The following is a 15,150-nucleotide window of genomic DNA, read 5'->3' on the forward strand; positions in this document are numbered from 1 at the left end:
CCCAGACCTGGACCAGAGGGTAACAAGTGTTAGCGCTATTTTGTGAATCCCAATCATTCTGACGTGTCACTGTGCCAGGCTGTCTACCTGCTGTATCTCCTGCCATCCTCAGAGCAAACTGGGGTGATAGGCATCATTTTCTGCAGTTAGCAGGTAGAGGAAACAGGTTCAGAGAAATCAGGTCACTTGCCTGAGGTCACACAGCCAACAGCAGATCACATTGTTAAAGACAATTTCATCAAAGTAGATTTTAGATATCCTAAAATTAACCCATTTCAGCTATACAATTACACAATTTTTAGTAATGTTCCACATTGTGCAGTCATTGTCATGAATCCATTTTAGAATACTTTCATCATCCTAATAAGAGTCCTCATGCCCATTCACTGTTAACCCCTGTTCCACCCCCAGACAACCACAGATCTACTCTGTCTCTGTGGATTTGCCTACCCTGGATGTTTCCTCTCACTGGAGTCCTACAGTGTGTGGTCCTTTGTCAGCAACTGAATCGTTACCGAGCCCATCTTACTCCAGAGCGGCACTCCCTATTCACTCTCCTTCCCTACCGCTGGCAGCCCGATGGTTTGAATGGGTTTCTGCTTATTTAGTAAACATCACAGGGTGTTTGTTGTGTGCCAGACGCTGTTCTAAGCAGTTTACAAATACTAAGTCATTTAATCCGCATAGCAATCCTGGGGGGTGGAGATGCGTTTTGTCTCCGTGGATGAGGAAACTGAAGTACCGAGAAGTGAAGCAACTTGCCCAAGGGCACACAGCTTCTGAAGGATACAGCAGAGATTCCGGCATGTGTGGTCCTGTCCCCTGAGTTTCACTGCCTCACCTTCCTCTGCTGGACCGGTTGCACTCCACCGTGCGGCCCTGTCTCTGCCCCAGGGCCACACCCCAGAGACTGCAGGAGTTGAACTTGGCCACCCAGGAGGCGATGGGGAGTGAGGGTATGCAGAGCCAGAATGCAAGCTCCAGCTCAGAGTCAGCTGCACCCAGCCCACCTGCCTGCCCATCGAGGGGCCTGGGCTCCAGAAATAGTCATGCATCCAGCCAGAAGGAGCCAGCCACTAAGGAAGGTCTCTTTCTCAAGCCTGCTCATGCCCCAGAGCAAGTCAGGCTCCTTGGCACCTGCAGGGAATGTAGGTCAAGGGCAGTTGGTTAATTCTGATCTCAGGCCAAACACGTCCAGAGGGAAGCTGACGTGGGGCCTTAAAACCTTGACCACTGGAAGACCCCTACCCAAACTTCCAGATGGCCTTTTGGAGTTCAGAAATGCCTGGTGTTGCCTGCTAAATCCTCCAGAGATCATCTCAGGCCTGGTGTGTGGGGGGGAAAGCAGGGGAGGGAGCCTTCTTTCCTAAGTCCCCTCCATCTCCCTGAGCTCACACACCTGCCAACATGGACAGCAGGGTTTATTAAAGAGGGAATTCTTTGGAGGTGTCAGACCCAGTTTCCAGGCCTTCCTAACCAAGAGTCCTTGTGCCAGGTAGTCCACCACCCGAGCCTCAGTTCCCACAAAGATGCTGCTGGGGGATGGGAAGGATCTAGAGGGAAAAATGAGGACAGAGGTGCCTCAGAGACGTGCTCTGAGGATGCGTCCTACTGATAGAAGGTAACATGGTGGCCGCTCAACTAATCTGATCCTTATACTAACCCCGGAAGTCAGGTACCATTATTATCCCCCTTTACAGATGAGGAAACTGAAGCACAGGGGGTTAAGCTTCTTGCCCTTGTTAAATGGTAGAGCCCGAACACAAACCCAGGCACCTGGCTTTGGAACCCGTGCTCTAGCCCCAGATCTGTGCCAGAGCCTGGCACAGTGCCTGGCACACAGGACGCACCTATTAATTGCACAGGTGAGTCTGCCTGTTAATCCTACCTGGACAGTGTGCCACAGCAGGCACAGCAGGATCTGAAAGAGAACATAGAACCTCGATCCTGAGAAACCAGCCACCCAAAAGACTTTGCAACCTTCTTTGGGAAATGGTTTATGCCCAGAAAGGCCCCCCAAATCCTAGCCTGGAGTCTTCTCCCAGGAAACCTGGGGAGTGCGGATGAAGCCGAGGGATAGGGGCCTGAGGCAGGGCCACATCTGGCCTGAGGGGCAGGGCTGTGGGGCAGAAGTCTGCATCCGTCAGAGCCAGCCAGCTGGTGTTGGCTGCTTTGCAAGGCAGCCTGAGGCTGTGAGCCTTGGGCTTTGTGATAATGCCTCTACTTTTGGACACAGCTGGAGGAACACCCAACACACACTACACCTTCCCCCACATGATGGCACCCCTTCCATGGGGAGTGCACCCAGGTATCCAGCAATTGTCCTGTAAACAGCCCTGGAGATGCATTACCACCCAGCAATTCACACCCCAGCTTCTCAGTGTCCCCCGAGAGCAGGCACCAGGCAGTGGACCCTGATGACAGCTCTAAGTCCCAGCCACCTTTCCTAGCCAAGTGCGAGGCTAAGCACTTTCCATAGCCTCTCCTTACTCTTGACCTAATGCCAGGAGTAGGGACCTCTACGGTCCCCATTTTTCATAGGAGGAAACTGAGACCCAGGGAGGTTGTTCATCATCCAGGACAGAGCTGTAAGAGGCCAAACTGGGGCCTGGACCTTGGTCTGAGAATTCTCCAGCACCCAGGTGTCCCCCGTGTGCTTGGGAGAGGCCAAGGCAGACCCTGGACCCTGGCAGCTAATCACTCAGATCTTCCCCCTCCTCTCCAACCGTCCAGAAACTCCAGAAGTTGACGACCCCCAGCACAGATCTGAAAATGCGGGGCAAGCTTGGGGTGAGCCCGCGGATGGTGACAGTTAATGACTGTGATGCCAAACTCAAGAGTGACGGGACCATCGCAGCCATCACAGAGAAGGAGACGCACTTCTGAGCGGCCGCCAGCCACCTGGGCTCTTCTTCCTTTCTTCCCCCCGTGTGTAAATGAATTCCTGAACCCCATACTTCACCTAATGGTAGGGGATTGCTTGTTTTGCACAGGATTTATTAACAAGTTAATTTTAAGGTGGCCACTGTACACTGCTCTAAGGTCATATCCCCTCCCCGCCCCCCGTCGTCATGGAAGTAACCACTACAAAGAGATAACACTGTACAAGGACTGCCAGATCTTCTGTCCTAGGGCAGTTTTAATCAATGTTTTCTAGGGATTAGGAAGAAGTGTATAATATTGTAAAACTTTTTTTACTGGGTTTGTGGGCCAGGTGGGGTGGGGAGTGATGGCTGTCCTCCTCTGTCAGCCTTTTAATGACCGTTCTGTGTCCCATGTTTGTCTCTGACCATTCACAGCCGCCCCTCCTCCATACCCCAGGGATAATTTTTCCTTCAAACCTTCCCTTTCCAAGGGACACTGGGTTTGCAGACAGCAAGGCTATGTGGCAGAGAAGAAAAAGTCCAGCAGACTCAAGACTCCTGAGCTGCAGACCCCCCTCTGCCCTGATCCCATGAAGTGATCTTGGGCACTCCCTTTCCCTCCCTGGGCCTCAGTTTCCCCATCTCCCAAATGGGAGGAGGAGCTGGATTGGGTTATTTCTTAGGGATTCTCTTTGTGTGCCTTGCTGGCTTCCAGACCTGCTGTGGACCTTGGCTTCCTCTGAGGACTTGCAGGCAATAATCTCCGCCCTCCCAGTTGTACCTCCTCCCCACCTGCTTATTTAAAATCAGGTTTATCATAGAAATGGTGTGGTGTTGATGTGTGTTTTCCCTAAAACTCTAATTTCATCTCATCTGTGGGTAGCCCTGCTCTCTGGACACCAGTGGGTCCTCAGCCCCCATGGCAGGGGCTCCTCTGTCTGGCCTGCCTTTTTTTCCTGGTCAGCTGCTCTTAGCCCCGGCTCTGCCTCTCCACCCTTGGCAGGGCTGGCTGGAGTTGCTGTGGGGACTGGTTTTCTGGGTGGGGAAGCAGCCAACTATTCTTGCAGCCACCCCAGCGAGGATCTATGTCTCAGGACCTTCCTCTGGCCTTCCATGAGAAGCAGCCACAGTGGGGCCTGGTTTCCTCCTAAGGCCCTTCTCTGTCCCAGGCCACCTCTTCTCCCACCTCCTGTCCCCTAACCTCCACCTACCACCATCCTACCTCTCAGTTCTCTCCCATCCTTGCCCCTGGTTCAGGAGCCATTCTACCTGCCTCTGTGACCAAGCGCAAGGCTACAGGTGCAGTCACCTGTTCCCTGCCACCTTCCCTCCCTTCTTTGGCAGAGAGAAGTCTCAGCTCTCACTAGAGGGAAGACCTGGGCATCCCGCTGGCTCCTCTCTCGGTGGGGCCTGGAGTCTGGCGCTGTTCCCCAGCCAGCCTGGCTGCAGACCTCTCTGGCTGATACCTCTCTTCTTCCTTAATTGGACTTCATGTCAAGCCTCTGCCTTGGTTTCTGAGCTATATGAGGGTGGGGAAGGTACACTCTTTTTTCCTTTTTCCTTAGGTTCCCAATATTATTTGGTGGAAATGTGGGCTTTCTCTAAACCAAGGCTTTAGTTTCCTGTAAGGGTCCTCTGTGTTTGATTCACCCAAAAGTCTGCAAACCCCCAGCGTCTCTGCTCTGGCCAGCCCCGATCTGAAGCCTGTGTCTGCTAAGAGGGATGCCCAGTGCCCCACTGGGCAGGATGGGAAGCCTAGCCTGGGCCCCCTCTGTGCACACAGTTCAGGCCTGCCCAGCTTCTTATGGGCAAGCCACCATCCCACTCTCGTCTCCCTGAGCTATCTGGTTCTGCGGACCCAGGAAGGGCCAGGCTGGGGCCCTGCTTGTGTTTATCCTCGGCTGCTGTCTTCCCAGCAGGCCCCAGGCAAGGAGGCTTCCCACTGCTGCTGCTACCGGTTCTCCACACCAACTCTCATGGATGCACAGATCCCTGTGGTCCACCATCGCCGACACACACACACATCGTACATGTGGCTGTTAACACTTGACTCACTTAACACTACTCATGGGGCAGGGCGGAGGGTGGATTGTTGTTTTTTGTTTTTTTGTAATTTCCTACTAGTATTTGGGTAACTTTGGGGGTGGGGAGGACAATGTGGGGGCAGGGGAACATGTCATTGTGATGACTTTTTTGATATTCATTAGAAACAATACATCCTTTCTGAGATATTTACAGTATTGTTAAAAATGAAAAAGGTTGTACTGTTTTGCATAATGAACATTTTTATTGGGCATTCAAAGGGTACAAGATTGTCTGCTTACTCATTTTTAAAAATTAAAGAAATGAACAATCAGTGTGGCTGTTCCTAGCAAGGTGGTATTCGTTGGGTTTTTTGTCCTGTTTTTATTCCCTCCATGACATGCCTGCAAAACCATCTTGGGTCCCTGTGTGGAAGCTGCAGTCTCAACTCCACACTACAAATTAGAAACCAAAGCAGTGGTGTTTTAGGAGCCCAGACTTCTTTATGTTCATGTATTTACCATTTGCCTAGTATGTGCTAGATGCTTTACAGAAGTTGTCTTTTTAATCCTTACAACAACTCTGTAAAGTAGGTACTTCTCCACTTTATTTAGGTATTGCTTTATTTCTTTATTACTTCCCCTATTTTACAGATAGCCATCGATTCTTGCAGCCGCCCCAGCCAGGATCTATGTTTTAAGACCTTCCTCCAGCCTCCCATGAGAAGGAGCCACAGTGGGGCCTGGTTTTCTTCTAAGGCCCTTCCCTGTCCCCAGCCACCTCTTATCCCTCCTCCTTACTGATAGGGGATTTTGAGGCACAGAAAAGTCAAGCAACTTGCCCACAGTCACACAGCTAGTGAACATCCGGACCAGAAAGAGAACTCGGGTGTGTCTGACCCAAAAGCCCTGTCTCCTGACCACAATGCCTTATAGCTTCTCATGCTGTGAGGCCTATTTTCACCCCTCACAGTGGTGAAAATAGCTGCCACAAAACTTATGCTTGTGTCCTAGTAGGCAGACACTCATGTTTGAGGCAGGCAAGGCAGAGCACAGAGAGATGAGGATTTGGAGTATGCAGCGCTGGGTTAGGCTCCAGGATCTGCCCTTGCCAGCCTCAGTTTTCTCATCTCTAAAATGGGGATAATAGCTCCTGTTTCAAATACAGGGTCTACCTCTGATGAGGTAATGCAGGCATCACGGGATCATGAAGATCCCATGCACTCTGTGTGTGAATGGTAAGGTTCTGAATTCACACTAGTCATTATCCTGAATAAATAATGCCTAAGCTCAAAAAGCGTTTGTAGTATTGCCTAGAACTTAGACTAAAGCCTCTAAATTGTGTCTGAGATTTCCAAATGGCCACTCGAGACCACAGGCATGTTTTGTCCTGCCAGCTCATGACAGTAAGATCATCTTATGCAGTGTTTACTCATTCCTGTTTGGTCAACCTTTTTGCTTGAAATCCCTGATCTCAAGTCTACCTGACCCTGTCTTGGCCTTTGATCCTCTTTGAGGTGGTAATATCTGCTCATAGGAAAGCATCCCACAGACTTCTGGAATTCAGAAAGTCTCTGTGATCCACAGCCAGGGTCCGTGAGTAATTCCTACCCTCACTGAGCCACAGGGATTGCTGCAGTCACCTGTTCCCTGCCATCTTCCCTTCTCATGTCTGAAAGTGTCTTGCATTAAGCAGCTGTCATATGCAAGAGGAGGCTGGGTCACAGAAATATGAGTTTCACTCATTCCCAGGAAACTTCATTTGCAGACTCTTGAGCCTATAGAATTAATAGCATGAGGAATTAATTGACGCACTAGACCCCTCCAGGCTGCAGTGTGTGCCAGTGACCCCTGCTGGCCAAGTGGGACACTGCAGGCTGCCTCTACTAGACTGCCAATAACCAGAGAAGGGGAAAGGAGCTTTGGAAGTGAAGTCAAGGCTACCTCAAGCCTAACAGCATTTCCCATGGGGGAGGGGATCAGGCACCAAACAGCAGGCATATTCTGCTGAAGGTGGCCAACTTTGGAAAATTGAGTCCTTTCATGCATTCAGCAGCCCTTTACTGAGCAGCCACCATATTCTTTGTGTGGACTTAGGACTAACAGCCCCTTCCCTTGAGTGTTCCTATTCTTAGGAGGAGAGGTGTCCATACGCTTCTGGACAGGAGTAAGTTCACAGGGAGATGCTGTTCTGATTCTGACCTCCTGTTCCTAGCCATCTTCCAGCCAGTTAGAGTTCTTCAGTGTGGCACCGAGCAAGTCTGCCCACTCCTTGGGCCCCGGTTAGCCACTGGTAGAATGGCAAAGAAATGAGACCCAGAGAGGGAATGCGATTTGCCCAAGATTCCCCTAGAACTCTGTATTCCCATCTCATAATCAGTCCCCTGCACCATCTCAAGCTGTTAAAAAGCAAATGAGCGTGGGCCCCTCATTACCCATTAGGGAGAAAAGTCAGCCGTTGTTGCCAACTCTGGCCACTTCGCTCTCATTTTTAAATAATGCCCACTTTGTGAGGGATACTGGAAAGAGTAACACATGCAGCACTCTCTGAGCACCCAGCATGGCTCAAGTGTCGGAGCCACTTCACAGGAAACCATATGGCAGGATGTGCCATGGACTGAGTGCTGGGGAAGTACTGCAGGCAGGAATAAGAACTGTTTATGGAGCACCTGCTGTGTTCCAGTGTCGTGCCTGCATTACCTCATCAGAGCCTCACAACAAATCTAAGAGGTAAGTGTCCTTAATCCCATTTTTCATAGGAGGAAACTAGAGTTCAGAACTGTAAATAATTTGCTCTAAGAGATACAAATTACACCTCCTGGCAAGTGGAGGAGCTGGGCTTGGATCCAGGTTTGCTGGATCTAAATAAGGCCCATGTATCCAGCCACTTAACCAAGGATGTGGGACTTCAGTTGCACCTTGGGGGATGGGAAGATTTAGGCAGAGAAGGACATTCGAGATGAGAGAACATCCCAAGTGATGACAGAGGCTTTGGGAGAGCGGGGAACCAGGGTACCCCCCATTCACTGCAGCCTCCACTTTCTGGGCTCAGGTGATCCTCCCACCTCAGCCTCCTGAGTAGCTGGGACAACAGGTGTGTGCCACCATGCCCAGTTAATTTTTTTTTTTGTAGAGACAGGGTTTCACCCCAGTCTACTTTCTATAACCCCTCATGTATCTTCACCAATCTCTCTGGCAGAGCAAGATTAGGTAACACCATGCTTATCATGAAATGGCATCTGATGCAGGTCCCTCCACAGGACAGGAGCTTGGATGAACAAATGCCCAGCTTGCCCCAGAGTGGGGAGCCATGGGAAAAGGAATACATAGGCATTGAAGACCTACTCAGTGCTGGAGACCATACCAGACAATTTCCTATGCATTACCTTGCCCTCAACCGCCTTGTAAGTTGGCATGGTGTTCACATTCTACCAGAAATGAGGAAACAGGCTCAGAGAGGTAGATTTAGCTACCCAAGGTCACAGAGCTGGAAAGTGGTAGAGCTGGGGTAACAGCCCAGGTGTGTCTGGCGCCAAGGCCCGTGCACTTTCCACTGACCACCTGTAGTAGTCAGGCTTCTCTAGAGAAACTTCTCTAAAAATTGGATATAAATATATAGAAAGAGACTTATTATAAAGGATTGGCTCACGCAATTATGGAGGCTGAGAAGTCCCATGATCTGCTCTCAGCAACATGGAGACCCGGGAAAGTCAACAATGTAGTTCCAGTCCAAACCCAAAAGTTTGAGAGCCAAGAGCGCTGATGTGCAATGGCAGGAGAAGATGGTTGTCTCAGTTCAAGCAGAGAAAAATTTTCCCTTCACCTTTTTGTTGTACTTGGGTCCTCAAAGGATTGGATGACGCCTGTCTGCCTTGGTGAGGGCAGGTCTTGTTTACTAGGTCTACTGATTCAACTGCTAATTTCTTCTGGAAACACCCTCATGGCACGCCAGGAGCAATGTGTACCAGCTATCTGGACATTGCTTAGCTCAGTCAAGGTGACACATGAAATTGACCATCACAGCACCGTTGGGAGCCACTGAGTGTCACCACAGCCATCGGCATTGAGAGGTTAATCAAGGCCATGGAGAAGCTACGGATGGTGGTGGAGGCCATGTGTGGAAGGTCTGAGGGTCTTCAGGGGCCTTGGAATGCCTTTGGTGACACTAGGGACCTCTGGAAACCTTCACAGTTTCCCAGAAACGATAGAAGGCCATGAGAGTTCATTGATAAAGATAAGGGGATGTTAAAGCCAGTGAGAGGCATTGGAAGTACCTGGGAACCCCCAGAGACCTGAAGGAGATGTTGCAAAGGGAGAGGGCCTGGAGACCCAATAGAATTATGTGGAGCCATTTGGGAGTTATGAGAGACTGGGAGTGACAGGAGTATATGAGAGTCGTAACGGCTACTGAAAAAAAAAAAAAAAGAGGCTCATTGGGGAGCATTAAGAGGTGCTGAGAGCCATCAAGAGTTATAAAAAATATCAGGGCCCTTGGTCATTACTTGGGGGTATTTTAGTCATCCAGAGTCCTAGGGAGTACTTGGGGTCACCTTGGGGGGCCCTGCCTGGAGGAGCAATATGCAGGATGTAGCCTTGAGGAAAGGGGAGGAGGGTAGCTCGGAAATGCTCTTACAGGGGGGCGCAGAGACAGGGGAGCTGGAGCCAACATGAATAAAGGGGCCGGATGCCCAACTGGCAGAGATGGAAAAGCCAGGCCAGAACTCTGCAGACCACGAGAGGCGGCCGGCAGGTACATGACGGGACAAGGACTTTTTGACCTTGATCTTCCTAGGCTCGTACAGGCCTGAGTTTTTTTGAGATTCCCAGCCTGGGTGTGCCAGATCCCCCATCTGGGTCTAGCCAACACTTGGCTTTTCTTATTCTCCTGGGAATTTTCTCTGCCGTTCTTTTCAAAGCCAACCATTTCTGAAGTGAGGAGGCTCTTGTAGTCCAGGCTGAGCCAGGAGCTCAGCCCCCCACCAGAGGCAAAGGATTTAGGGGAAACCTAACAGAGGAATCTGGGCCTGAGCTCTGGGAGCCCCTGGTCAGATGATGGAGAGAGGGGCAGAGGACAGTGTAGAGTGAAGGCAAGTGTTATTTATTGAGTACCTACCATGCACCTAGGATGAGGTGGGTGTTTTCCATAATCCTCAAACCAACCACTGAAACTGTGATTTATTCTCATTTTACAGATGTGCACACGGGCTCGGAGAGCTAAATGGAGGAACTTGCCCAACATCACACAGGCTGTGCCGGAATTCAAAGCCAGGTGGATCGAACCCAGAATTATGGCTTTTTTCCTCTATACCAGGCAACTATTGGCTTGGCCCAGGTCTCTAGCAGGGAAGAATGAGCCCTGAGCCTTCCTGCCCTTATCCACTCTCCCCCACCCCTACCCCTCCATCCCAGTCCTGGGCTCAGAGGGGCCTGTGGCTGGCAGATCCAGGCTCTGTTAGCAGCAAGTCAGCCACCAGGTGGCGCTGCTGCTAAACCCAAGCCCCCCTCCCTGTGGTCCAGGCTCAGGCCAGTGAGGTCAGGACTGGAGCTGGGACCCCACAGTTGAGATTAGAGGATCCAGAGGTCTCACTCTGGGGGCCCAGATGGGGGAAAGAAAGGCTGCCCTTGTCAAACGCGCACAATTCATCCTTCTCACCCTGCCCCATCCCTAGCTCACGTTTGCAGCACTACTCCAACAGCCGGAAGTGAGAGTTCTTAACTCTCTCACTCCTTTGCTGTGTGACCTTGGGCAAGTGACTTTGCCTCTCTGACTTCAACGTCCTCTTCTGTACAAGTGGACAGAATAAGCCACTCAGGGGTGCCTAGAGGATGAGATGAGATGATGGTGTGTGCCAAGCGTCCGGCACACAGGGAGAACGTGGCTCTCCCAGTGAGCCTCCTTCCTCAGGGCCATGGTCAGAAGGGCCCCAGCCAGTGTCAGGAGACCTGCACCCTAGCTCTGAATTCGCTGTGTGCCTTCGAAAAAGACACGCTGCCTCTCCAAGTCTCGGTTTCCTCATCTGTAAAGTGGCGCTAATCACAGGAACTTTCTTTTTGGTTATTCTGAGGATGAAATGAGAACATGGCTATATGGCATTTGTTTTATAAAGCCCCACCCGATCAGGAAAGGTGATTATTGAAAGTATTTCTGCAGCAGCTTTCAGGGGGTGGGGTTGGGTGAATGTGTAAATGGTGGTGAGGTGGAGAGGTGACCGGGCACGTGGGACAGGCTGCGGGTTTTGCTCTGACTGTGTACCTAGCAATGACACAGGCCCCTTGTGCCACACCCTACTTGGCATCTTCCCAGCCATGCCCCAAGCCCCTATCTTGCTCCGTCTATCCTGGAGTCTTGCCCCAACCCATTTAAACACAAAAATGTATGAGTGCCTGCACGGAACAAAGATGAGAGGCAGAACACGGAAATGCCGATTGTGATTATCTCTGAATGATAAGGTTTGGGCTGATTTTTATTTTCTCCTTTTTCTTTTATTTTTCCTGCACCATCTAATTTTTTTAACAAAGAACATGTATTGCTTTTATATTCCAAAAACCAGAATCAATGAAGCTATTTTTAAAAATCCTTTCCTTGCCATCAAGAGGTTGGTTACAAATGAAGGCTCCAGAGAAAGAAACGATGATTCTCCTGTGGCTGGAAGATGTGGCCAGAGGGAGATGGGAGGGGAGAGGAGGCGTCACCACGTAAGCTGCCTTCAGTCCTGTCTCCAGCCTCCCCTGGGAAGCCAAGGAAGAGGCAGATGCAGCAGGACCCCTCCTCCGGGCCACAGAGCTCCCCGTAACATTTATGGGCCAGCATTCCAGGGGCCTTGAGCTTGCCGCTTGTCTCTGGGAGCTCGTCATGGTTGCTGAAGGAAGAAGGGAGCAAACAAGCCGGGAAGCCATGCTTGGTTGAGGGCTGACTATGTTCTAAGTGCTGCCGCCTCTATTAACTCATCGGACCTCTCTCCCCACACTCACCTGTTGAGGGAGCTGGGATTATCAGCCCAGTTTACAGATGAGAAAACTGAGATATGAACTTACATACCTGACTGCCTTCTGGATCTCTCCTCTTGAACATCCATTCAGCATATCAAACCCAATTTTCCCAACTGAATTCACCTCCTCCAACCCTTACCCCTGCCCAGCCTATTCCTTCCTATCTCAATAAGTGACACTGCTGTCCAACCACTTCCTTTTTTCGGCAAATATTGATGGAGCGTCCACTATGGCCCTGCCCTTGAGGAGCTTGCACTCTCGCCAGAGGAGACAAGACCACGGACATTTTGGAAAGTAAAATTATGCAGTGCGGCAGAAGATGATAAATTATCTGGCTAAAAATAAAGTAGGGAAGAGGTATAGGAAGGGTCAGAGTGGGGAGGCTGGAATTTTAAACAGGCTGGTCAGGGAAGGCCTCATGGGGAAGGTGAAGGAGGGGGGCGGTGGCTGTCCCAAGAGGAGCATCCAGGCAGAGGGATCAGCGTGTGCAAAGGCCCTTGGGTGGGCGCTCATCTGCAGTGTTCCCAGAGCAGCTAGGAGGCCAGGGTTGCTGATGCGAAGTGAGCAAAGGGGCACTGGTGGAAGGGGAGGCCAGAGAGGTGGTGGGCAGATCACGGAGGGCCCCAAGGCCAGTGCAGATGTGCAATGAGGATGAGTGAGGGTTCTCAGCAGGAAAGGGACCTACTCTGATTCCTGTTTTAATAAGCCCCTCGGGCTGCTGGCAGGGGCTTGGGAGGAAGCATGGAGACCAGGGAGGAGGCTGTTGTCCTCCAGGAAAGAGATGATGGTGGCCGTACCAGAGAAAAGGGGATTCGGGATCTGATTCTGGGTATATTTTGAAGGTAAACCAACAGGGTTTCCTGGTGGATTGACAGAGAGAGGAGTTGAGGATGACTGAGGTTTGGGGCCAGCTTGTCAAGCGAGAAAACCTCCTCATTCCCCGCATTCAATCCACCGGTGAATCTCATTGGCTCTTCCTCCTTTAAACCTCTCAAGTCCACTCACTGCCTCCACCCCAGCCACTGCTTTGACCTCCCACCATCCCCTGGACTGCCGTTACCTCCTCCTGGCCCGCTTGCCCTGCCTTCTCCTCCAAGGCGCCTTCCCCTCAACCCCTGTGATGGGGCAGTTCATGCCTGTTAGCACTCGTGGCAGACCTGAGCCAGAGCCCACCACTGTCGGGAACTTCCCTTCTGCCTGAGAGTTACCACCCCAAAAGGAAATCAGGGGGCCAACAGATGGGGGATGATGCTGGCTCACCAAAAACCCACCATGTCCACCACCAGGGCCAGCTGCATGACAACCAGGCATCGTTCAGCAGAGAGAGGAAGGAGGCCCCAGGGTCGGCAAAGGCTGGGCCTTTGAAGAAGTTCATAGCTCAGCGTGGTCTCTGGCATCTCAAAGGTGTGGATCTGAATCATGGCTCTATCTCTTACATCATCTGGGTGACCTTGAGCAAGTCTCTTCACCTCTCTGAGCCTCCCTTTGCTCATCTGCAAATTGGAACCAATAATCTCTGAGCCTCAAGATTTTTGCAAGACCCGGGAGTTCCATTAGGGTGTTGGCTTATGTTAACCTAAAACAATGCCTCCCAGGGCCCGATGGGACCCCATGAAAGGAATGGACACAGCTTTGGAGCCAGACAGACTGGATTCCCATCCCAGCTCAGCTGAGTGACCTTGGGCAAACCTCTTCCTCTCTGAGCCTCCATCTCCTCCCCTGCAAAACAGAGCCCCCGTCTCACAAAAGAAGCAGGTGTACATGCACCCAGCACACAGTAGGTACTCAGCCTCCATGCTAGAGAGTTTAGACTTCACCCTAGAGGCAGCTGGACCCATTGCTCCCACGCCCCACTTCCTGGGCCAGGGCAGCTGCAGGCCTGATGGGGTGTTTTTATCTCCAAGCCGCAGTGGGCTCCGCAGAGCTCGGCAGAGTCCCTGGGCGCATGGACAAAGAGCTGTTGTTCCCTCGAATCTAAAATTGCCTCCCTCTGATTGCCGCTATACAAACCCAGGCGGCTGCTCGCTTCCCCCATCCAGTTGGGTCTATTTCAAGAACACGCTGATTAGCGCTGATTGCGCCTTGATTGTGGCGGGCGCCTTGCCCAGCCCCCTCCCCGTGTGCAGCGTACACGCTCCTGCTCCCCCACCATGGCTCCTGCTGACACCCAGGGGCCACCAGACCAGGAGACCGGGAGAGTGGTGCAGCACACATGAGCTAGGGTCCTCATTCTTCCTTTGGGCAGATGACCTTCCCTCTCTCAGATCTCTACTTCGTCCTCTGCAAAATCCTTCTGGGCTCAGAAGGGTATGGAATAAAATAGCATGTGGAGGAATGTGGCTTTCACGGTGGGCATTTAGACACTGTGGTGGGTCAGTGGCCAGGGGAAGTGGCTCTTCAAAACACCCCATCACACACACACATGGACACACATGTGCACACACATGCAGACACACACACAAACTCACAGATGCCATCCATGCCTCTGGCTGCACTTGAGGCCACCCTTGGTAGCGGCGGGATGGAGCTTTAATAATTAGACTTTGCTGCACTGGGCATCTGACGCTCGCCTTGGGCACATCATCCATTCAAACCCCACAACCATCTTTTCAGGACATATTTTGTGCCCATTTTGCAGATGAGGACCCCAAGGTTAACGGAGGTAATGTGACTTGCCTCGCATCTCTCAAGGAGGGATTGGTGATGTCAGGATTTGACCCAAGCTCCGTGTGAGGCAGAAGCCAATGTTCCCACCACCCCATAGCCTGCTCAGGGTTTGCGCCCGTTTGCATGGAAACTATGAGTGGGAACAGCTTATAAGACATCTTATGCTGGTTATTTTTACTGTATTCATCCTGTGTGATCCTGGAAAAGTCTCTTCTCCTGGTGGGGCCTGTTTCTTCCTCTGTAAAATAGGGTGCCCCTGGTCATGGACTGATTCTTGGACTTTCCTGGAAGCGCATTTCAAAAATGCACATTCTCAACTATGTCCTTAGAGGTCTGGAATCAGTAGGCCTGGCACGGGCCCAGGAATCAGTATTTTAAGACACTCTCCAGGTAACAGTGGGCACCAGAGGGACAGTGATTTGGGGAAAGTCTCCTCCCTGGCGAGTTAAGCCTCCTCCCTGGCAAGATGGCGAGTTAAGCCCCCTCACCGACCCAGCCCAACCTCCATCACCCCCACACCTGGACCATTTCAGGGGCCTCCTTCCGGGACTCCCTGTGGCCACAGTGCCCACCCCCACCCTCCACTTCAGTCCATTTTCTACACAGCA

At 51.5% G+C, this 15,150-nt stretch overlaps 1 protein-coding gene across 1 annotated transcript in view; it reads left to right on the forward strand.

The window, feature by feature from the left end:
• The window catches only part of SLC6A11 (solute carrier family 6 member 11), a 122,942-nt gene extending 117,594 nt beyond the window's left edge, over positions 1 to 5,348 (forward strand). Inside the window, exon 14 of the mRNA XM_032149720.2 lies at positions 2,734 to 5,348. Coding sequence (XP_032005611.1) covers positions 2,734 to 2,886 — 153 coding nt within the window. The 3' untranslated portion in view covers positions 2,887 to 5,348. The remainder of the gene's footprint in view (positions 1 to 2,733) is intronic.
• The last annotated feature ends 9,802 nt before the right edge of the window (positions 5,349 to 15,150 follow it).

This window comes from Hylobates moloch, unplaced genomic scaffold, assembly GCF_009828535.3.
Source record: "Hylobates moloch isolate HMO894 unplaced genomic scaffold, HMol_V3 SCAFFOLD_4, whole genome shotgun sequence".
NCBI classification, from domain to species: Eukaryota; Metazoa; Chordata; class Mammalia; order Primates; family Hylobatidae; genus Hylobates; species Hylobates moloch.